The 22,810-nt window shown below is 39.5% G+C and overlaps 1 protein-coding gene across 5 annotated transcripts in view; it reads left to right on the forward strand.

The window, feature by feature from the left end:
• smarcd3b (SWI/SNF related BAF chromatin remodeling complex subunit D3b) overlaps window positions 1–22,810 on the forward strand; it is a 59,116-nt gene that overhangs the window by 18,796 nt on the left and 17,510 nt on the right. For 2 of the 5 annotated variants that reach the window (XM_084746912.1, XM_084746913.1), the window contains exons 1-3: window positions 1,415–1,771; window positions 15,880–16,100; window positions 20,291–20,380. In XM_084746912.1, the coding sequence (XP_084603038.1) occupies window positions 1,694–1,771; window positions 15,880–16,100; window positions 20,291–20,380 (389 nt within the window). In that variant the 5' untranslated portion in view covers window positions 1,415–1,693. Of the gene's footprint in view, window positions 1–1,414; window positions 1,772–15,879; window positions 16,101–20,290; window positions 20,381–22,810 lie in introns of those variants that run through there. The other 3 variants (XM_084746916.1, XM_084746917.1, XM_084746914.1) reach the window with 2 other exon arrangements.

Raw genomic sequence — 22,810 nt, forward strand, 5'->3', positions numbered from 1 at the left:
TATTGTGTTGGATGTAATCTGTATAAACATTACATGGAAATATGTATTCTAGTGAACATAATGTCACATAACATTACTGACTAAACCAGAACATTTATGAGATCGGGTAAAGAGACAGCAAGATAGCTAACGTTAACGTTAGCCTATATAAACTTTATTATATTTTGTGTGTTTTATTTCCAGGCTTACTGTTAAATAAATGTGTCCAAAATGTGATATTTCAGAATGAATTTACACCTTTCCTATCGTATTCTGTAATAGCCTCCAATCAAACAGTAACGTAGCTAGGAAGTGGTTGAATGCTAACATTAGCTGTTGTCTCAAAATAGCTAAGGGTTATCAAATGTGTTGTTTCCTGAAAGTTAACTAGCTAGCAGCAGCTAACAGGAAACAAACCATTAAGAAAGTTGCTGTTGGTTGTTGTTAAAGTAAAGTGTAGGGTTGTAAAGATGCATAATTAGAGAGATACAATCTCAGAAGTCAATCTATCTATGTATATAAAAAAAAAACTGACACTAAAGTAGTAAAAATGGCGTAATTTGATGATGGCGTTGGACCATGGGAGTTATTTCCTTTAGCTTTAAACAACCACCATAGTTGATGAAAATCTGCCTTGACATATTCTCCCAAAACTTAAAACAACTAGCTAGCAGCTATTAGCAGGAACTACTGTACTGTTACCATGAATAAGTTTGAACATTGTTGGCATAATGTAAGTGCACAGCTTAACAAAATATACATAATATACGTAACATTTGTCCAGCATTTTGAGACATTTTAATATGGAAAGGTTTCATATTGTAATGCTAATTTCTGTTAGCGTGTTCATAGTAATTCCCATTACATGTTAGCATTGAGCTAATGGAATAACTGCTAGATATATTTATTATTATTAAATTATTAATTATTAAAATATTAAAAATAGAATTATGAATGTTAAAAACACTCAAGATTTTTTTTTTTCCTGGTGTTTCACGTGTTCATGTGAGGCAGCGTGGCCCCTTTAAGAGCCCGGTGTCCTTTGCTTTTTTTTTTTTTTGCTTTTTTTTTTTGAGAATGAGTGCAGGACTTGGAGCTCGGTGTGTGCTGACCGTGGCCTCTGGGTTGGTCACCGGGGGTGGAGGTTTGGTAGAGGGGGTGGGTGGGGGGGGGGGGCAGCCTGCAGCAGAGGAATGGCCAACTGACACTAACCTCCCCGTGCAGACCCCGTTCACAGACCAAACGGCAGCGTCGCCGCGCCGCATGCCCTTATCTACCAATGGAATGCAACAGCTGTGCGGGGGAGCGTCAGGGTGGGCTGGCTGAAACCCCCCTGCCAGACCCCTCAGCACGGCACCCCCCCTCCTCACCACCACCACCACCACCTCCACCCCCCCACCTCCCCACCACCACCACCACCTCCAAGCGACGTGCCGGGCTCCTGAAAGGCAGCTCAACTAAAAAGTGAGCTAGACAGTGTAGTGAGAGACTCGGCACAGGGCTGCTGCACACATTCAAAATAGAGTCGGAGAGGGAGGAGAGAGGAGGAGAGAGAGGAGAAGGAGAGTCAGGGACAGGCAGTGCTGAAAAGGAGAGCACAAAGAGAAGGAAAGTGGAGCAGGGGAGGGGAACAGGAGGCTGGGTGAAGGGAGAGGGAAAGACAAAAGAAGGAGAGAGGGGAGACATAGCAGGGTGAACGGAGGGGACTGAGCAAATGGCTACGGAGGAGACGGCGGGGGGAGCCAGGAAAGCCACCAAGAGCAAACTGTTTGAGTTCCTGGTCCATGGAGTGGTGAGTGGCGCTGTCCGTCATTCTGTGGAGGGATCTGGGCTCTGGCATGCATCTGTGTGTGTGTGTGTGTGTGTGTGTGTGTGTGTGTGTGTATGTGTGTGTGCATGCAGCAGCAGCAGCAGCAGCGGCGGTCTGTGTGTGAGAGATAGCTGGGTAAAGCTGGCCATGTGAAGGTTATTTCCAGCCCCCTGGATCCCAGCCTGTTAGGAGGAGATGGCAGGAGAGAACAAGAAGTGGAGCAGCATGGATGCATGGATGGAGCTGAGCATGGGAGGAGAAGGATGGGGACGGTGGAGGAGAGGGTTTCTAAGACAAAAAGAATAATTGTGGAAATAGGAGCTAAGCAGCAGCAGCAGCAGCAGCAGAAAGCAGCCAGCTCCCCCTTTGGCTAACAGAGGAGAGGAGCACACTGCCTCCCTGGGAGTCACACAGACATGAGGGGGGGAAATGACAACAACACAGTCAGAGCAGCCTTGTTGGTGCTTGCATGGTGGAAGGATTTGAACCTGTAAGGTCACGAGACAAACGGACGTAGTAAAGCGTAGACGGACGGAGCCGAGGCAGACAGCCAATCCTGGAAATCATGCAGAACAATCAGTCCATTCATGTGCAGCTAGCCCGAAATGTCAAGTCAAGTGTTGCTCGTGGTTAGAGGTTAGGCAACTATTGCCATAAGGCTCAGACTTTGCATTAATAACAGGACATGTAGGCAGGGGTTTGTTTTGGGCATGAGCTGCGTGATTCACAGGGCTGAGGATGATGTAAAAGTCTTGAAAGTTTGAGCAGGTGTGGCTTTGACATTGACTCAAGTGTGTAAATAAACCGGTCGTTTATGGCACTGAATCACAGTCTTAATGCGATGGGTCTGCTTTGTGCCCCTTTATCCATGAGCAGGCTGAAAGACCAGAGAGTGAGATTGTTTCATTCGGGCTGCAGCCAGCAGTTATTTTATTTATTGTCATTCATGATTTTATTTATTTATTTATTTTTGTGATTGCAGTGTCAAAAAATAGTGAAAAATCGCCATCACAGCTTCTCAGACCTCAAGGTTACATTGTCAAATGTTTTGTTTTGTCCGAACAGAAACCCCAAACGCAATATTTTTTTGTTTTCTTTGACAAATGACAAAGAAAGGAAGGAAACAGGGTGTCTAACCTTTTTAACTACCTTTAATTCACTGCCTGAAAACGAGTAATTGATTGATTGATAAACTTAATCAATTTACTGATTCAGATCTAATATTTTTTGCACCTTTATTAGAGAATTTACACAGTGGGCTTAAATCCTTCAACAAGGTGATTTGTGAATGAGGAGATAAAAGTCTAAAATCCTACCCAAAATCAAAATCCAATAATTGTCTTTTCTGATGTAAGTAATTAACAGGAGAGGGAATGTGTAACCTTTTATTTATTGCCTGAAAATGATGAATTGATTACCAAAATATCAGAAATCGATAACCTAATCAGTGTTGTTGAGTGTTTCATGAGGGCTGCGGCTAACAGTTGTTTTAATTATCATTTTTTTTATTTAATTTTATTATTTTTTGTTATTTCAGTGTCAGTAATTTATGAAAAATAACCAAAGCAGCTTCCCTAAGCTCAAGATGACACCCACAAATGTTTGGTGTTGTCCGACTAAAAATCCAAAGCCAAATGATTTCCAGTTTTCTTTGATACATGAAAGAATAAAGAAATCCTCAAACTGGAGAAGCTGAAAGCCAAAAAAGTCTGCAAAAATCATCCATGAGTTCAACCTAAGGGTGATATTTTCTTTCTAGATTGTTTCATTAGGGCTGCAGCTAGCAATTATTTTAAATATTGATTTATCTGCCATATTTTGTGACTATGGTGTAAATAATTGTGAAGAATATCCATTGCAAATCAAAGACTTCTTTGATATGTTGTATATAACAAAGAAAAATCCTCCAGTTAAAAATGCTGGAAGCAGAGAATGTATAACCTTTTTATTTACAGATTTTTTTTGCCTGAAAACCATGAGTCAGTGAATGTAGCTTTTGAATTATTTTTTGCACCTTAATTTGAGAATCAGCAGTTGAGAGATGACAGACTTGACCAGGGACATGGTGGTTCAAGTTTTGTTCAGCAGCTGAAACCTTTTGGCCAAAAGAGGTGATTTTTCATTGGTGTTACACAGAGTATTTCACAATAAAAGCACAAAGAATACAGAAAAGTCCACTGCATTGTGAAAAAATACCCACCACTGCTTTCCACAGCTCAAGGTGACATCCTTGAATGTTTTGTTCTGGTCTGACCAAACATCCAAAAACCCAATTATTATCAGTTTTCTTTGATGGACAACAACGGAAAACAACCAATCCTCTGATTTGAGAGTCTGGAAAAAGAGAATTTGTGACCTCTCTGTTTACCTTTTACGTATTGCCTGGAAACTATGAATTGGTTATCAAATTGCCAAAAATTGATGAACCAATCTGCTTAATGTTTCAGCTCTCCTTTTTGGACTTTTATTAGTGAATTGAGAGTAGAGACATGCTCGAGATAAAATAGTTTTAGGAGGTAAAACACACAGTATTTCACAATAAAACCAACAAGATTACAGAAAACTGAAAAAAAAAAAAGTGAATGCGATATTTTTTCTTTTCATCAGGGCTGCAGCTAACAATGATTTTAATTATCAATCAAACTGTCAATTATTTTTGCGATTGCAGTGTTAAAACTTGTGAAAAAATACCCACCAAAGCTCAAGGTGACATCTTCAAATGTTTTGTTTTATCGAACCCAAAACCAAAACCCAATGATTTTCAGTTTTCTGTGATAAATAGCAATGAAAAACCATAAATCATCAAATTGGAGAAGTTGGAAACAGAACGTATAATCTTTTTATTTAGATTTTATTCATTGCCTGAAAAGTTGATAAACTAACCAACTTGTAGTGTCAGCTGTAATGTTTTTGAAAAAACATTGTTTTTTTTGGTTGTATGCCTAACACAGTATTTCAAAATAAAAGCACAAACACTATGGAAAAATCCCATTCAATAATCATGAATGTCACCTTTGTGCAGATTCTGAAACCTGGCCTCATCTAATCCTCAAGTAAATGGAGAGGGTCAAAAACTTCCTGGGATCAATTTGTAGAATCGAAGAATGATTTTCCATGTTAATAAATGAATATTTTGGGGGATTTTTTTTTTTGCCTCCAGTAGAGAATTGACAGTACTGAGATGACAGGGAATGAAAGGATAGACAGACGTGGAACGAGCAGACCTGAACCAGGAACGTTGCGGTTCATTGTCGGTGCTTGGATTCCTCTTTCAATAATTTTCAGAGGCCTGAAGAGGTAAAAGTACACAGACCCTCTGTGTGGTCCGGACCCTCAGGTTGGAGCGTAGCTTCAAGAGCTGAAACGATTCGCAGAGCAGAGCTCGATTAATGTTTATGGTCAAAAAATTAACTGTATGTAGCTTCTTTTCCATTTTCTGTGATAGCAAACTGAATATTTTGAGGTTTCAGCTTAAAAAAACAAGCAAGTTTTGACACTGACACACAAAATAATCAATAATGACCTAATTACTACATCATGAATGTCTCATTGTGGTTTTTAGTTTCTTCTAGAGCTGGAACGATTATAGTTGACAAATCAAGCTCTTTTCTTGAATAAAATAATCATATTATCACCATCTATTTTGATTATTGATTAAGTTTATTGTTTTGAGTCAGTTTTAAAGAAAAACATCTAAATTCTCACATTTCAGCGTCTCAAATGTGAACATTTTATGGTTTTAGTCAGTAACGTGAATATGTTTGAGTTGTGGACAAAACAAGACATTTGAGATCGTTATGTTGGGCTTTTGAAAACAGTAATCAACATTTTTCACCATTTTCTGACATTTTATGGCCAAAAATTGAATAATCAAGGAAACAATCAACAGTTGCTAGGGGTTGTAAAACAATAATCGTGAAGTGTGGGATCATGGAAGTTATTGTCTTCATTGTTAAACAGCCACCATTGTTGAAGAAAACTTATCTAACAACTCAGGCAGAAATCATATTTACGGACGAGACAATTTAATTTTTATTCGGGTTATGTTTAGTCATAATTTCGGCCTCCTTCCAGACTCTCTCATGTATCCAACGTATCACGTGTTTTCAAGGGATCCAAGGGATTATTACGTGAAGTTTCACTACGAGCTGGCAGAAAAAATGGGTCAGTTTTAACCCCACTTCCTGTTTACAGACACTATTGCACCATAAAACAGCTCAATTACTGTGAATTCTTCACGTTAAAATACCCTCTGCTCCCAGCAGTCTTTTGAATGATTTGATTTTGATTTTATTCAGATCTCTTCTAGCCATCGGCTAATCTTCCAAGGGTCCACATTAAGATTAAAAACAATTAAGCACACAGTAAATCATAATAATTGAATGGACAGACTGTCAAACTAAACTCTGATCTAAAGGCAGGCGTTTTAGATATAGACATATTTTTTCACAGTAAAAACTTAATTTACACCATCGCTAAGACTCTTTTTCTGATTCACGTCAATGAACAAACACAGTCGGCACGTCATTTATTCAGTAGCATCGTGGAATAACTGACGTACACGTCACGCACTGACTGGCTCAGCACTACAGCGCTTGTCTTCACCAGACGGAAGTGACGCGTGCGGTTCAAAAAAGTGTTGTGTTTGTGTGTGAATTACTGCAAAACTTGAGTCGACTTTGATTAAATATATATTTTCAATTATACAATTTCGCAAAAAGAACTCCTGCACACTGTCTAACTTGCAATATATCATTTATCCGCAAGTTTTCAGTGCTAGACCTTCATCAGAAATAAACATCCCAGATAAATGTTATATTGCAAGTTAAACAGTGTGCAGGGCCTCTATGGCAACTTTTTGGTCTACTACTTTCACTGCTACTCTTTCCTACGTACCTGTCTCATCTAATTTGCTCCAAGTACATAATTTTGAAATTATTTTAATAATAAATCATGTGTTTTAGTAATTAGGGTCTACGCGTCGCCTCTGTCCCCTCCAGAATCTGCACCCAAGCCGTTACCATGAACTCATCACGGATTTCTCCGGGTTTGATCATTGTTGGAAAGATTTGTGATAATATAAGTACCCAGCCCAACAAAATATGTAACATATATCCAGCGTTTTTAGACATTTGAACTGTGAAATGTTAGCCTTAATCAATGATTATAAAAATTGCTAGTTGCAGCCCTACTTTCTGCTGAACTGAATTTCACCTTTGCACAGATTCTGAAGCTTGGCATCACTTCCTAATCCTCAAATACACTGAGAAGGTCAAAAAGGACTGTGACATATTTGTAAATCACATCTTTTTAGGTCTGTAAATCACGGGAGTGGCTCGACTGAGTTCCGATTTTAGGCGAAGTTGAGTTTTAATCCATGCTGACGTTGGGCGTACTGACACCAGGTAGATTTATACACTGGAACAAGATGAGGTATTGTCTCTTTGACAGGAGCGGTCATTACAGGGGCTTTGGAGCTGAAGCCCTGCGCTCAGAGACAGACTTTAGGAAACAATGGACCAGGTGATTGATGAGCCAGATGAGCGTGTCCTCTCAACAGACCAATTAACCTTGATGAGGCTCTGGCTGCTCCAAGCCAAATATTTCCCTCTGCTTATTTTCTTTCATGCCTGCCTCTCCCCCTCTCCTCTCTCCTCTGTCTCTCCCCCACATTTTAAGATGGAAAAGTCTTGTTATAATAGTTGCGGCAGGTTCCTCGCTGTGTATACTGCAGAATGGAGAAATATTTATACTATGGGATGTGGGGATGATTCGGCGCAGTTTGTTAGCTCGTGGCGAGGGATGACGTTGCCTTTCCCCTCATGGGCGAATGAAGCGAAAGCGAGCTCGTGCACGTACAGAAGCATTCGCACACACTAGAATATATAGAAGTAAACTATATGCAAACATTGTTGTGGTTTCCGAAGGTCGTGGTGTTCCCTCCTCTCAGCAGCAGTGTGTGTGTGTGTGTGTGTGTGTGTGATGTGGGGGAGAGTGTTTGGCCGAGGTCTGGTTCTAGGACTGATGGGTGGGCTGAAGGCCTGGCTGAGGTCTTTTCCTTTTTCTCTCTCATTATCTGCCTCACCTCCTCCCCTCCTGCTGTGATACTGTGTGTGTGTGTGTGTGTGTGTGTGTGTGTGTGGAGGTCAACAGGGCCGTGGTGCCTTCCAGCGTTCTGCGTGGGAAACCCCGATAAGCCAAAACATAATGCGACGCACTGTAGCTTCGTCATCTGTAAATGTTTGTGTGAGTGTGTCTGAGCGGACTTCTGAACTTAAACTTCACCTTTAATCTCAAATCTGGTTTGTCATTAAAACGTTAAAGGGTTAGTTCACTTAAATTTGACCAAAAACTTTGAAGTTTGGGTGTGTTTGCCCAGATTTTTGAGATATCAGAGTTTTCTGCCACACCAACAGAACAGATTTCGTCCGTGGTGCTCGCAGCATTGAAAAGTGAAATTTTAAAAAATTCAACAGCCACTTGTCTTTTCGAAACACAATGTCCCGCTTACTCTGGATAATCCACAGACCTTGCCATGGATCAGTTCTCATCGAAATTACTTTCGGCCAAAGAAACAGCTGCTATGAAAACTGAGTAACACCTGCAGTGTTTCAGGGAAGAGAAGAAGCTGTTTAATCTCATTAAATGTAATTTTTCACCGTTTTCATGCATCGCAAATGAGATTCCATTTACCTTTATTGTACTGTGATGAAGGTAGATGTCTTTGAGACAGATATGTCAAAATCTCACCACAAAATTAGAGTCATTCCAGTATACCCGAATCAGAAATGCCTCAGATACAGCCTAAAATGCTTGATCGGTAATCGGCGAGCACCTTTCCTATACCACTAAATTTATTAACCCCTAACTTCTTGGCAGTGTCCTGTACGCCACATCTTTTTTTTTATCAGAGCCAGGCCATGCAGAGGTAGTAGTTTACAGATGTTGAAAAATAAAATAGAGTTTTAAAAACACGCTGGTATTGGATTAGTACTCAGTATCGGCCAATACACAGAGTTCAGGTGTCAGCATCAGTTTCTGGAAGACAAAAAAGGTAGAACAGCTCTGCTTAAAAACAAAACTGTATGTTAAGATACCACTAGAGCTAAAAGAAATCCATCATCCTGTATTTAATGGTAGGAGTGAGTAATATGGTTGAAATCTTCTGTTGTTGAGGTATTGGAGCTGTCCTATCTGAATAACGGCATAAAAAGGGCCAAAAAAATATATATATATATAAAAAAAAGAAATTCTCTATTACAGAAGATGTAGTTTTGTATTGTTGTATAGTCCGATCTATCGTTACGTTTCTGGAAAATCTAAATATTATACTATACTATAATCTAAATGTGAGTGAATATTCTCCATAACTAACAGAACATCGTCTGCATAAATATACACTTTTTCCATCAATCAGTCCTGTAATTTGATAAGTAACTTTGCAACAGATAAGGATCAGCTTAGAGGCTAAAATTATCTTGATTAGGACGGGATGATATTAGCAATAATATTATCAGTACTGTCATATTAAGGATTAATGCATATATTTCTGACATTGGTATGAGCAAAATCACATTTAAAATTGATCGAACTGATGTTCAGTCCAATAAACCGGGTTACACGTAGGGCTGCACAGTTATTTTCATTACTCATCATCATCTGCTTTTTATTTTCACCATTTATTGATTTATGTAGGATTTAGTGGCATCTGGTGGTGAGATGTAGACGTAGGGTGTGGACGTCTTTCTGCGGATTGATATGACAGGACGTGATCCGCCAGAGTCGATCAGAGCGGCGTCCATAGCAACAGTCTTTGGTATACTTGATAAACTAAACAATACACTGATAATTTATCTAAAGGTTGAGCCCTAAAAAGTGACTCATGTAGCCCTTCAAAGACCCTCATCACCAGTTTTTAATAGATTTTAAAGGGGCCGTCCGCGTTACAACCCACAGATTCATATGTTTAGTTCAGTGTGGGTTAAGTTTGGCCTCTTCAAATCCCTCCAGAGATGCCAACACACTTCTCAGATATCCATCCACATGGCAGATTCGATTGCTGGCTGGCTGGCTGGCTGGCTGGCTGGCAGAGCTCCGGGCGGGCAGAGTGTTGGAGTCAGTTCAGCAGGTCAGATTATAGAGTACCACTCATTCTCATTGTGTGTGTGCATGTGTGTGTGTGTGTGTGTGTGTGTGTGTGTGTGTGCGAGTGTGTGTGGATTTAGGGGAAATTCATCTTACACATTATCCAGCGATGCTTCTCTGTATCTGTTATCTGAAAGGCTCAAATTCTCCAGACAGACGCTTGTAACAGAAGTCTGACTGTCTGTCTGCTGGAAGTCTGTTTGGGTCTTATCATCCAGCTTAGGTGGAATGTACACTCTGAGAAATACAGCGCTAACTAGAACCATAAAGGGTTCTTTGGTTGGTATGGTGATCCTAACCTTTCATAAAGGTTCCACTTGGAACCCTTTCAGAGAGTTCTACTTGTAACCCACCATAAAGTGTTAATGTGAACCATCTCTGAATGGAATCGCAAAGAACTCACCATGAGATGTTCTGCTGAGAACCCTTATCTGGTGTAATGGGTCTATCCAGAACCGTTCCACCTTTGAAGGATGCCAACAAGAACCCACCAAGGGGGTTCTACTGAGGGTTTTTTTTTCATAGCCTATTCTAAGGGTTCTATCCAGAACACCCTCAGAGGTTCTGCTCAGAACCTTTTTATATGCAGAGGGTTTTTGTCCAGAACACACTGAAGGGGTTCTACTGAGAGGCTTTTATATTCCAAGGGTTTTTATCTAGAACACACTGAAGGGGTTCTACTGAGAAGCTTTTATATTCCAAGGGCTTTATCTAGAACCCACTATGGGGGTTCTACCAAGAATGTTTTTATATTCAAAGGGTTTTATTTAGAACACATTCAGGGGGTTCAGTGGAGAACCTTTTATAGTCCAAGGTTTTTATCTAGAACACACTTTGGGGGTTTTGCTAAGAACCCTTTTATTTTATGGTACAAAAAGCCCTTGACGTACCCTTGATGAAAGAGTTCTTTGGATAAAAAGGGTTCTTAGTGGAACTTTTCGTCGTACAAAAAGCCCTTGACAAACCCTTTCTTCAAAAAAAGTGCTCTTCAGAGGCAATTGGTTGTTGGTGGAACCTCAGCCCGTCAGTAAGAACCCCTTTGGAACCCTTATTTCTCAGAGTATGGACAGAAAAAGACAGGGTCTCTTAAGACTCCTCAAGGTGACAACCTCCGAGCAGGAGGCCCCCACCATATGTTGTCTTATCCTCTCCCGTTTGAGACCCTTCTCAGTTGTTCTTACTCCCGGCGTCCCCTCCCCCTCGCCGAGCAAACTCCCCGCCAGAGTGACAGCAACGCCTGCTCGGGCTTCTTATCACAGGATCTCTGCTTGGTCACCATTTCAAAGGGCACATAATACATCAGTCTTATCCTGTCGTACGCTGTCTGTCTGTTCTGACTTATTAAATCTGCCTGTGAATACGTGCATTTACATTTGCACGCAGTTCGGTATCTCGTTTTCTTATTGTGCCCTCTCTTGCTCGTTATTACCCCGTTCTTTGTTTGTTTTCGGGGGAGGTTCACGTCTGTTTGTGGACAGTCTAAAGATCAGAATCAGATGTGTGTACATACGTGCAGTAATCCACTTTTAGAAGTGACAAACAGTGTAAAATGTTGTATAAAACGTGAGGTTATGAAACTCCTGATTTGTATCCTTCAGCTGTCCTTGTCTCACCAACATTTACCCACTCTGTTACAAAATGTAGCAGGCGCTCTGTGCCGAATTGTAAAAGAACGTTTAATTTTTTATTGCAAGGTGATGGTTAAATATCGGGTCTATTAAATCATAGCTCTGCTGAACAACAAGGTTTCGATGTTCTTTTGACTAATAAAGGGGCAGAACAGGAAGAATAGATCTTCTATGGTTTAAAATGTTCAACGTGACAAGTTGTCTGTCCTTTGTAGAGTATTTATAGTTTTGTATTAACTGAGAAACCATCATTGATTTTCATATTTTTGGATCAATTCATGATTGTAATGCATTTCAGAGGTGGAATGTCACTCAAGCTCTGTGTTTAAGTACAGTTTATACGCCTTTAAACTTGGTACTTAACTACATTTATCGACAGTGCTATAGGTACTTACGTAAGTTAAGAGTTTTTATGATGAGCTTATGAAAAATACATATTTATACATCAGCAGTCAGGGCTGGATTAGGCTGCTAGGCGGCCTCGGGGCAAAACTAAGCCATAGGCCTCTAATCACAACCCCCACCCTGCCTTTTTCCCCTGGGTTTCCCAAGTTAGCTTGAATTAGATTATATGCTAAATTATTTAAAATCATGCAGCACAGGGCTGGGTGATATATGAAATTAATATGATTGATTTGAATTTGTGCTTCTGGACAATTAGGAAAATTAAGTTATTACAACATGCATAAAAAGGTTATTTTCAGCAAAAAATAACACAAATGATCAGTGGTTATGTTAGCTGTTTGGACAGTCTTGTAAATGTGACCTATAGTTATTTTTATATCTAAATGTCTTCAAGAATAGAAATAAAAATAAATAGGCACACAAATGGCGTGAACAGTTTTGGCCTGTAATTAAACTGATTATTGCAATTATTAATGTCTGTTGATAGTGATAGTTTGTGGCTGTATGAGATAACCTATAAGTCTCGATGAAACCATTTCGAGAGTATCTACCCTTCTGTATTGTTTTTCCGAGTGAAAGAGGATAGGCAGATGGCAGGGAGGACGTGATGTCATAATAAACATGGAGAATGTACCGTGCTGTTGCTAGCTAGCCAGCTAGCTAGCTAACAAAGCTCTGTACTGCTAAAAGTTGATTGATGTGACGTATCCCAGACTGAAAACTGTGTATGTGCTTTAGTAACAAGAGCTATTTAAATCAAATCCTTGAAATTTGATTGGTTTGTGAAAAAAAGTCGACATGGCTGAGTGAATGTAGCACAATACAAAGCTGTTGGACTGTTTACTTTCACCCACATCACCCTCTTCTTTTTTTTCTCACCCTCCTTCAGCACAAGCAAATTATACAAAGCAAGATAGGGAATAAATATACAGAAATGGAGGACAGAATTCAATCAGCAGTGGTGGAAATTACTCTGCAGCACAGCAGAATACAAACGGCGTACATGAGAGGAATCATTATGCAGAAAATCAGAAGAAAAAAAGTTATTTAAAACAAAAACAAATCATAAAACAAAAGGAGACCACAATGGAGCGAGGTAGGAGACCTTAAAAAAGCAAGGGCAAAGACATAAATGTCTTAAAGATTTAAAGTAGCTGGCAAAATGATATACAAATACCACGACAGAGGGAGTACTGCCTTTCCCTTTACAAGTATGAATATAATATTTAACCCTCCCTCAACAGCTCTGCTATATCAGGAGGAGGAACGGGGGTTAAATGATAAAATTGGACTTTGAACTATATTCTTTGGTAACGTACAGAAAGTTTTTGTCAGCTGAAATCCAAAAACACACCTCTTTTTATGATGCTCTGCTAGATACCATTACTAGCTAATGGTCAAGTTTGAGTGTTAGCGTTAGCTTGTCACTCCACAGGACATTTGATAGGATTCATTCATGTAACTGCACCTAAATTCAAGATGAGTAATTCAACATATTTTTAGGCTTCACCAAAAGAAAAAAACTAATATTTATTTGTTTTGATTCATAACATTTAGCATGTAACAAGAGATAAATGTCATTTTTATTTCACTTTGTCTTGGGATGTCAATGACTAGTTGACATTAAGAATTTAACCAAAGAAATATATTAATCAGTCATTGATCTATAGTCTAGACATGGCCTCATAGTTTTGTCTGGTGGACTCATTTGTTGAATAAGGGAACTTAAACTTAAAATGAGAGTAAATTAGAAAAAAGTATCAAAGCCCTCAGTTTTGTATCCTATAAATCACTAATGATTAATTAATTGTTCAATCCTTTCCAACAGTATATACATTTCTTTTTTCTCTCATTAATAAATAATTTATTTTAAGAATCCAGTAATATAATATATGAGATTATAACACTGACAGGAGCCATTCTCCTGCATTATATACACGTCTCTGCTAAAACTAATATACTTTATTGTAAGATTTTGAATACAGGACTACTTATATTGGACCAGTTTTACATTGCAGTGTTGCTACTTTTAGTTAAGTAAAGGATCTGAATATTTCTTCCACCACTGATGCATTTAAAGTAATAAAACTGTAATTAGAGGAACTGTTTATCTGTCTGTGCTCTAGCTGGAGTCAAAGGATTTCTTTCTTTCTTTTTTTCTTTCTTTCTGTCACACAAACCCCAATTTGGTTTCAGACAATAAAGTGAGGCGGGAGGCAGCTGTTGCCATGGGAGTGACAAGCACAGGTGAGAGTTCCCCAGTTGTTCCCAGGCGTCAAGACGGGAGTGTGGGACTGTGGACTCTGACACTGTTTGCATTGTTTAGGAGGAGTGTTTGAGTATGTGTGTGTGTGTGTGTGTGTGTGTGTGTGTGTGTGTGTGTGTGTGTGTGTGTGCGCAGACTGCAAAGCAATCTTCATTTGGTCTATTTTTCAGCTGTCAAACCTGATTTTTGTTTAAAGCAGAGAAGAAGATGAGAGAAACAGAAGAAATGCTGTTTTTTCTCAGCACAGTTGTTCTTGTTTATGTAAATCAGTGTTTTTAGACGAGACAAAATAAGGCAGATCACTGCTCTAGTATCAGTTACTTTTTTTAAAAATGCTGAATAATTTGGGTTCAGCTAAAATGACTGTATCTCACACCACTATCAGATTGGTTTAATTGACACTTTTAGGGCTCAAAAGTCGCACAACTTACATGCTCCCTGTTTCATGTTGGTCTCTAATGTCAGCTATGTAAGAGAAACAAATCCCATATTGAATTGCATGTCTTTTAAAGCTTTACCAGACAGTTTATTTAATGTTTTCAGACACAGATGGAAAAAATTCAAAACAGAAATCATGAAAATTTGACGTCAGAGCGTGTCCATGTTTACCGACGTAGCTGTTGTTTGATTACTGAAAGATTTCCAAAGATTACAAAAGGTAGGAGAGTCCCGAGTTTCAGTAGAACCAGAACAGAGACTTGTGTCCGTATTACTGAAACATCTTTATTTATCTGTCCTATTTGAACTTTCCTAACTTCAGGAAAACTGTTAAGTTTTCTTTAGTTGTACAGTGGAGATTCATCAGGCCGTATATCCAGGAAGAAAACCCGTGAAGTAGAAAACTTTTTTGGCTTACGTGTGAGGTGAACAATTCGTATCAGAGGGAACAGGTGCCATCTTTGTGTGCTGTCAGTAACTTTGCAAAAGGACTAGCGTTACCTAACTTATTTTGCTTCTCTTTTATTGCTTCTACTCGATGGGCGCAACATTCGTTGGAGACTGTCTGCTGTCGTAGCCCACTTTATCTCCCAAGAACATCTTCATCGTCATCTTCTCTACAGATGTTGCCAGCACCTGAAATTTTACTGAGGTGCTCCAAAACTCGTGGTTAAAAAGTTGTCTAGCTCAGCGAGATGAGAAAAGTAGTGTTGGTTGCTAGGTAACAGATATTAAAGTTGATAAGCGATGTTAAATTGAGTATTTAAGACTCTCTAATCTCAGATAGGATAGGATGAAGTAAGATAAGATATGATTCCTAAAATAAGTTAGGATTTGCCTCAGTAATATAATACCAGTTTCGTAAAAATACTGTTTTAGACTCTTCCTGTCTTAACTTAACCCCTAAAGATATGACGCTTGTGAAATACGTCCCCACAGTTTCATTCTAAATAGCAAAAATCTATGAGCTCTGAATTAGGAGCTGTTGTTGCAGCTCTGTTTCATGATCTTGTCAGATAAAACTCCTTTGTCCACCTTGAATCCAACAGAAGAAAGTGCATAAAAGTTTCAGTTGATCTAATGTCTCCTTTGTTGTATTTTTAGAAGCACTAATTTGTGATTATAATGAATCAAAAAACAGCAGAGCGTTGTTTTTTTTTTTTTTTGCATGTATGTGACCAGTCTTTTCTTCTGCTTTCTCTCCCCAGCGTCCTGGCATGCCGTCTGGAGCGAGGATGCCCCACCAGGGAGCTCCCATGGGCCCCCCCGGCCCACCGTACGGAGGGAGCCCGGCGGTGCGGCCCGGCCTGCCCTCCCCGGTGATGGAGCCCAGTCGCAAGAGGCCTGCCCCCTCCCAGCAGGTCCAGCAGCAGCAGCAGCAGCAACAGCAGCAGCAGCAGCAGCAGGCCGTCCAGAACCGGGCCAGAAAGTGAGTCCGAACCCCGTCGACCTCCACCTCCTACCTAAACACTGCATGGCTCGCTTATAGAGCTCCTTATTTGTCTGCTTTTGTGTGTGATGGTTCAGCAGCTGTGGTTACATTTTGAACTTAACTAGTAAAAAATCTGATTTTGCTCATATTGGCATGGATCCTCTAAACCAAACATGGAGATGCTGATGAATCATGTGCAGGCAATGTAGTAAGAGCTGGGCATCAAACCACAATATGTTTTATCACTACCATACCAAGTACCAGATTAAACTCATAATTTTGCTGTTTTTAGACTTTACATCATTGAGGAAAAATGTTCTCATACAGCTGCTTGTCTGAAGGCAACATTAAACACAATGCAACGAGAAGTTTGGATTATTTTGTTAAGTGATAAAAAAGAAATTAATATTCCTGAAAGGAGATATTGGAAAAAGTTTAACTTTAATAGTCACAAAAACATAACATTATTGTGCTGTCAACAGAGTCCTGTTATTAAGATGTGTAGTTTATTTTAGAATAGTGCTTAAACGATTAGTAGGTTATCTGACAACAATTCAGATAACTGATCAACTATTAGTCATTTAAGTGATTTATCCAGTAACAAGAGTCCACAGCCATGCTAGCTGCTCTGTCAAGCTGTACTTAAGCACAGGGTTGCTTTGGGCTAAATGCTAATGGCAGCATGCTAACAAACCCCCAAGAGCAATGCTAACATGCTCACAAAACATGCTTTAGCTTTGCAAACCTGCACCTGTCAAGATGAGGACTCAGAACCGACAAATTCGGTGTCCGGACCCATTAGTTAATTAAGTCCCACACCCTGTCCTGCGGTTGAACACACAGGCCACACAGTGGTAGTTTTTGAAAATTATCTGTGAGTTAGTGCCTGCAGCTGTTGATGTGTTTCCTTAGCAACAGTGTGCCTCCCTATTTTTATGATATATTGATTAAATGATCATGGACTGACAAGAAAAAATATAATACTTTGCTACCCAACAGTACAAGAAAGCCACAGTGGAAAAAAACTAAAGCTAACAGCTGTGATCTTCTAAAAGCTGAATCAGATCTCCAGTATCACATCGATGAGAAGTGAAACCATGACCCCTGCACAGCTTTCATTTCACTTGTTGTTTCGACTCTCTCTCACGGCTCCACTCCATGCATCTGTTGCCTCGCTCCCTGCTCTGTGCGTACACCTCTCATCATCCCAGCCGCTGTCATGCCTGAGCGCTCCTCCTCTGTTCACTCTTCGTACGTCTTCCACCCTTTGTCGTCTGGTTGTTCCCATGGTCATTTCTGTGTGGTTGCTGTCTGCAGGCGTTCAGGGTCTAGTACTTGCTTTGGCTTATTGTTACACTTTCTATTGTCTGCTATTAGACCAGCATGTATAAAAGAGCTGAAAATCAGTATCCCTGGCACACACACTCACACACACACACACACACACATACACACACAGTGGATGGATGTCTATTAGGAGACGAGTGTGTGGCAGGTATGGTCATTAGAAAGAAGATCAATATGCGCACTCAGTGGACCTCTGTCTCTCTCTGTCTCATTCCCTCAGTATCTGCAGCACGATTGATCCACTTACAATTAAGCAGGCTTGTCGAACAGGTCAGGGGAAATGTTGTCCTGCGTCGGGGCCTCCACCCCCCGAGCGGCCCGGCTGGCTGCCGAGGGTCTGATCGATGGTCCAGGGTGACCCGTCCAGGTGTCTCTGTCTCTTCTCTCTGTCGCTTTGTGAGGAGGAGTGTGTGTCCTCTGGCAGACAAGTTGATGCTCCGGCTCCCCGCTCGCTCCACTCCATCCAGCTCAGACCCCACGTGGCTGCCAGCTGAGGGCGGGCCACCTGTGTTTGCAGTGTCATTGAGACCTTATGGTCCCACATACACTCCCTCTGCACAACAAACGCTGTCCTACGCAAAGCTGCTGCTGCTAAAAATAGGATTTAATTCCCGTTTGCTTTGCATAAAGTATTATTAATGCTCAACCCCGCGTCCTAGACATTACGTTTGTATATTACTAATTTGTCCTCCCAAATATGTTTTGTGGGGAAACGTGTTGTGTGCTGTAGGAAGCACTATATTTATATACTGCACATAACTCAGGCAGATGGTGGGCACAGGAATTTTGACACCAGAGACCGAGGTACACATGATGAGTCCCTCGTGTGCTCACACAACTTCAAAAATGTAGTAATTTACAATATTTTCCCACTATGTTAACAGAAAACACGCGTTGCTGTGGCAAATTAGTAGTATATAAATTTAATTTCTAGGAGAAATGGTTGGAAAGATTTTGGGGTAATACTTTAATAAATAAAAGTTTACTTATTTATTTACTTATTTTACTTTTAACAAATATTCAAGTAATGTTAATATACATTTATGGATTCATCACATTGTATTTATTAACCACTTATACCGTTACCATTAATGGTTCCTAATTATATATTATAAACACAAGTTGCAACTTTGCAATAATCGGTTTTGCACATGCAGGGCTCCACGGTCAGGTTAGCAATGATAAATTTGCATCGTCCGAGCAGACTTTCAAAATAAGGGTACAAAAACTTCTTTGGCAGGTTTAGAGAACAAAACTACTCGGGTAGGTTTAGGAAAAGATCATGATTTGGGGTAAAATAAGTATATTACTTACAGTTCATATATGCAACAAAATGCACACAAGTTATGTAAATAAGTGCATAAGTAATGAAAATCATCGGTTGAAAAATTATAATTGCTAGTAACAGTAAAGTATTGTTGTCTGCTCATAATTAAAGCTGGCTAGCTAGCTAAGTTAGCAGCAGACAAGCTAATTTAGCATTAGCTACACAGCAGCTGTTCATAGATTTGTGAATTTTGTATTTTTCCTTTACATAAATAAAGACATTTCCACCATAAACTGATGCAGAAAATGCACAAATTGATTAATAAAAAATAGAATATAAGAAAATAAGTATTTCTCATGTGTGCTTTATGAAAAAATTTCATCATCCCAGGCATAACGTTTCAGGTGCATAACATAAAACTCATTTGCAAAGTTGATGCCATGTGAAAATGTCTAAAAAGTTGTGCCCTGAGTAGCTTTTCTCATCTCATTGTTAACCAAAAACCTACATTTTAGATTGGTTTCATGCAAAGTAGATGTAGTGTTGCATCACAGAGGCAGAGGTTCTTCTTCAGTTGCACAAAATTAGTTGAAAACTTGGTGCCTTTTACTCACACTTTGCAAAAACCTCTGCGACTTCACATTTTTAAGAGCCAAATTATTGCTAACAAATCTGGAAGTTCCCTGTCAAAAACACACACAGCACAATTTAATGACTTGACTTAAGAAAGCTGCTCTGACAATGTGTAATCAAACAACAAACTTGACAAAAATTTGCTGTGATTGCTGTCACCTTGAACATTGCCTCAAACCTGGCATCTTTTATTTTTCATGAGTGCTGCATTATTTATAAAGACTTGATCTTTTATATGAACGTCTGAACCTTGGTGTTTGCTGTTAATTTCGGTCTTTGTCCTTGAAGTAACCCAAAACGTTCATTCCTGCTCATGGCACGTGGTTACTGGGACACTTAGGATTGCTTTGGAACATCGCTAGCTCCGTGTCAGCTGGAATTATCTGGCCAAGAGCTAGTTTTGGACAGTGGAAATTTTGGGTTGCAAAATTAGCGAAAAGTTGTGAGTAGCATGCATGTTATCTTCATCTGCGCATCACCTCATCAATGCAACATTCATGTTTGCAATTCAAAGTCGAACCAAATTGCTAAACCCGCACTCTGTTTCCTCCCTCTCTGTGATACACGAGTTCACAGTGTGTCCATCATCGGTGTATTGTTTGTCTGTCTGTGTGTGTGAAGCATGACTGTTTTGGTTCACTGAGAAACTTTGTTGAATGAGCGTGTCCCTCAGATGAGACGCCTCCCAGGTCCTCCTCGGCTGTGCATGGACACAGTTACACACCCATCCCAGTGCCTGCCCTTGTCTGAGTTTTTTAGAGTCTGCACCTACTAACAGACCCTTGAACTTCACACACATCCAACGCACACATACGCACACAGACACACAAACAGCCAGAAGCACCAGGTGTTTCCCCTCTGACATCGTACATGCTGCCACTGAGTGTGTGTCTCGCCACAACTCTAATCGGACAACCTTCGAATCCTCACCAATTCTTAGGAAGCCAGTCGGATTCCCCGGAGCCAATGAGATGCCGGCGAGGCAGATGGACATGAGAGAGCCCCAATCAGATCCCACGCTCGGATCAAAGTAGGAGTTTATTCTGCTGCATGTCCGTTTTCTTACGTTTGATGACTCTGGCCTTTGTAGCCTTTTTCACCTGAGCCCAGCACTCCCTGAATGAGTTGTACGTACGGGCCTAGAAAGTTGACCCCTGAAAATGTAGTGGTGCATGCTTTGGACTGGAGCATGGCATGATGGGAACAGTTTTTTTCAACTGGAACAGATAAATAAACTAGAATCCAATCTAAACCCCCTTTTAAATCAGTTTGAAATGGCAGGTTGTTGTGATGCAGGTTTGTGTTTTCCTTTGCAATGCACCCCTGGATCTGAATCCTCCCTGCAGCAGGCTTGTTTCAGTACTTGGCATGCTGATGTAACATACTGCTTCACAGACCGTTGCAGAGCTCTGTGATATAAAATTTATCTACACTGCAAAAAATCCCTTTCATGAACAAGAAAAATATTATGTCACCTAAAGAAACTTTCCACCATCAAAAAGCGTTTGGCAGTTTGATGATTTGTACCACGAGGCGATAGAAATGTATCCTTGCGATAGCTCTGTTCTCTTAGGTCATTGTGGTTTGCATGGATAGAATGACTATCTACCTTGAACAGGGATGTTAATGATTAATCAATAAACAATTAATCACTGTTAAGTATTCAACTGAATACATGTATTAATTGATAGTCTAGATATAAGGAAACTTAAACTTAAAATGAAGAGAAGAAAGGAAAAAAATGAGAAAAATTAATCAATTAATCTGTTGTTAACATTGTCAACTATCGGCTGTGAAAATGCTCTAAATTTGCAAACCTACTTTGAAAGGAATTGTTCGACATTTTGAGAAATGGACTGATCGGCTTTGTTGCCGAGAGTTAGATGAGAAGATCAATAAACTGTCTGGTAGGGCTGGGCGATTTGGACAAAATCAAATTACTCACAATATTTTTTACCAAATATTTACATATTGCAACAATATTGTAGGGATGACTGTTGGTGCATTCAAAAAACGGTAACACAATGAAATTTTTGATAAATAATCATCAATAATGTGGATATATTGACTAAACGGGTAAAGGCAAATAAAAGAACTGCTAGAAAATTACATCATGCAGCCTTTACAACCAGGAAAAGACAACACTTATGTCATATCACCATCCAAAAGTCTAGAGGGACATTAATATAATATCAATATATTGCCCAGCTCCACTGTCTGATAACACTTTCTATGAAAAACCACATCTGAAGTGCGTTATGGGGACATTTATAATGCTTTATGACCACACTCATAAAACACACTATAGTGCTTTCTGAAGCACTATATCAATAGTCATAAAACCTTATAGATGTGACTTAGAATGAATAATAAGTTCAAGTTCCTTATGGATGTTCTTGACTGGTTATAAATAAAATATATGTTATAAATATGTAGAAGTTGACTGATGGGGTTTATGATATCATAAGTTATCAGAGTATGTGTTGAGTAAAGTGAAGTACAGATTGATGCATCTAGAATAATGCATGCTTCTTCATAACGCTTCGTTTTAAAAGTAACAATAAAGGTGAAGTGTAATGCTTTGTCATGCATTTAAAAGAATCTTTGCTGCATGTGAAAGTGAAAATTATGTGTGAAAATGCAAAGAATAGCAATTGCAATGTGTCTGTTTTATGAGTGGAACCTTAAGGTAAAGATATAACCTATATCAAAGTAAGTGAAAGACAAAATGCATTTGATAAAGTTTTGAGCTTTGTTTTCATTATGGCATTAGAGCGATGACTGGGGGCGTTTTAACAAACCATCAGTGACTAAAATAGTTTCACCCATTAACCACTCGCACAAAGGTTCATTTAAAATGCATAATAATTACTTATGATGCAACATAGATTCTTTTAAATGCATTAAAATGCATGACACTTTATTTAGCACCAACACTGATATGTGCATCAATGCATCAATATGTGCTTTACTTTACTAAACACATACAAAGATAAATTATGATGCTGCGTGGACTATTAAAGTGTTGTACGATTCTTTACCACAGGTGATATTCAGGTGTGTGTATAGGTAGTCTTTATGTATCTATAATGTTTTATGGCTCTTCAGAAGGCCTTATGTGTGTTTATGAGTGTAGTCATAAAGAATTATGATTGCATTATAATTCACTGTAAATTACCCCATAATATCAAGGTGGTCGTCATAGAAAGTGTTACCGACTGTCTGTTAAATTAAGCCAGCAGCCAGTGAGTGAGCTTCGCTTAGTTTAACACAAAAACTGGATACGAGGGGAAAACAGCTGGCCTGCCTCAGTTTGAAGGAAAGAAAATCCACCTACAAGCACGTCTGAAGCTCTTTTATTAACACGTTATATCTTGTTTGTTAAATCTGTACAAAAACAAAGTGTAAAAATGACAAATTGTGGTTTTACAGGGAGCTATGTGCCAGACTGTTTCATGGT

Source organism: Lutjanus erythropterus, chromosome 21 (genome assembly GCF_056507025.1).
Source record: "Lutjanus erythropterus isolate fLutEry1 chromosome 21, fLutEry1.hap2, whole genome shotgun sequence".
In the NCBI taxonomy this organism is placed as follows: Eukaryota; Metazoa; Chordata; class Actinopteri; order Lutjaniformes; family Lutjanidae; genus Lutjanus; species Lutjanus erythropterus.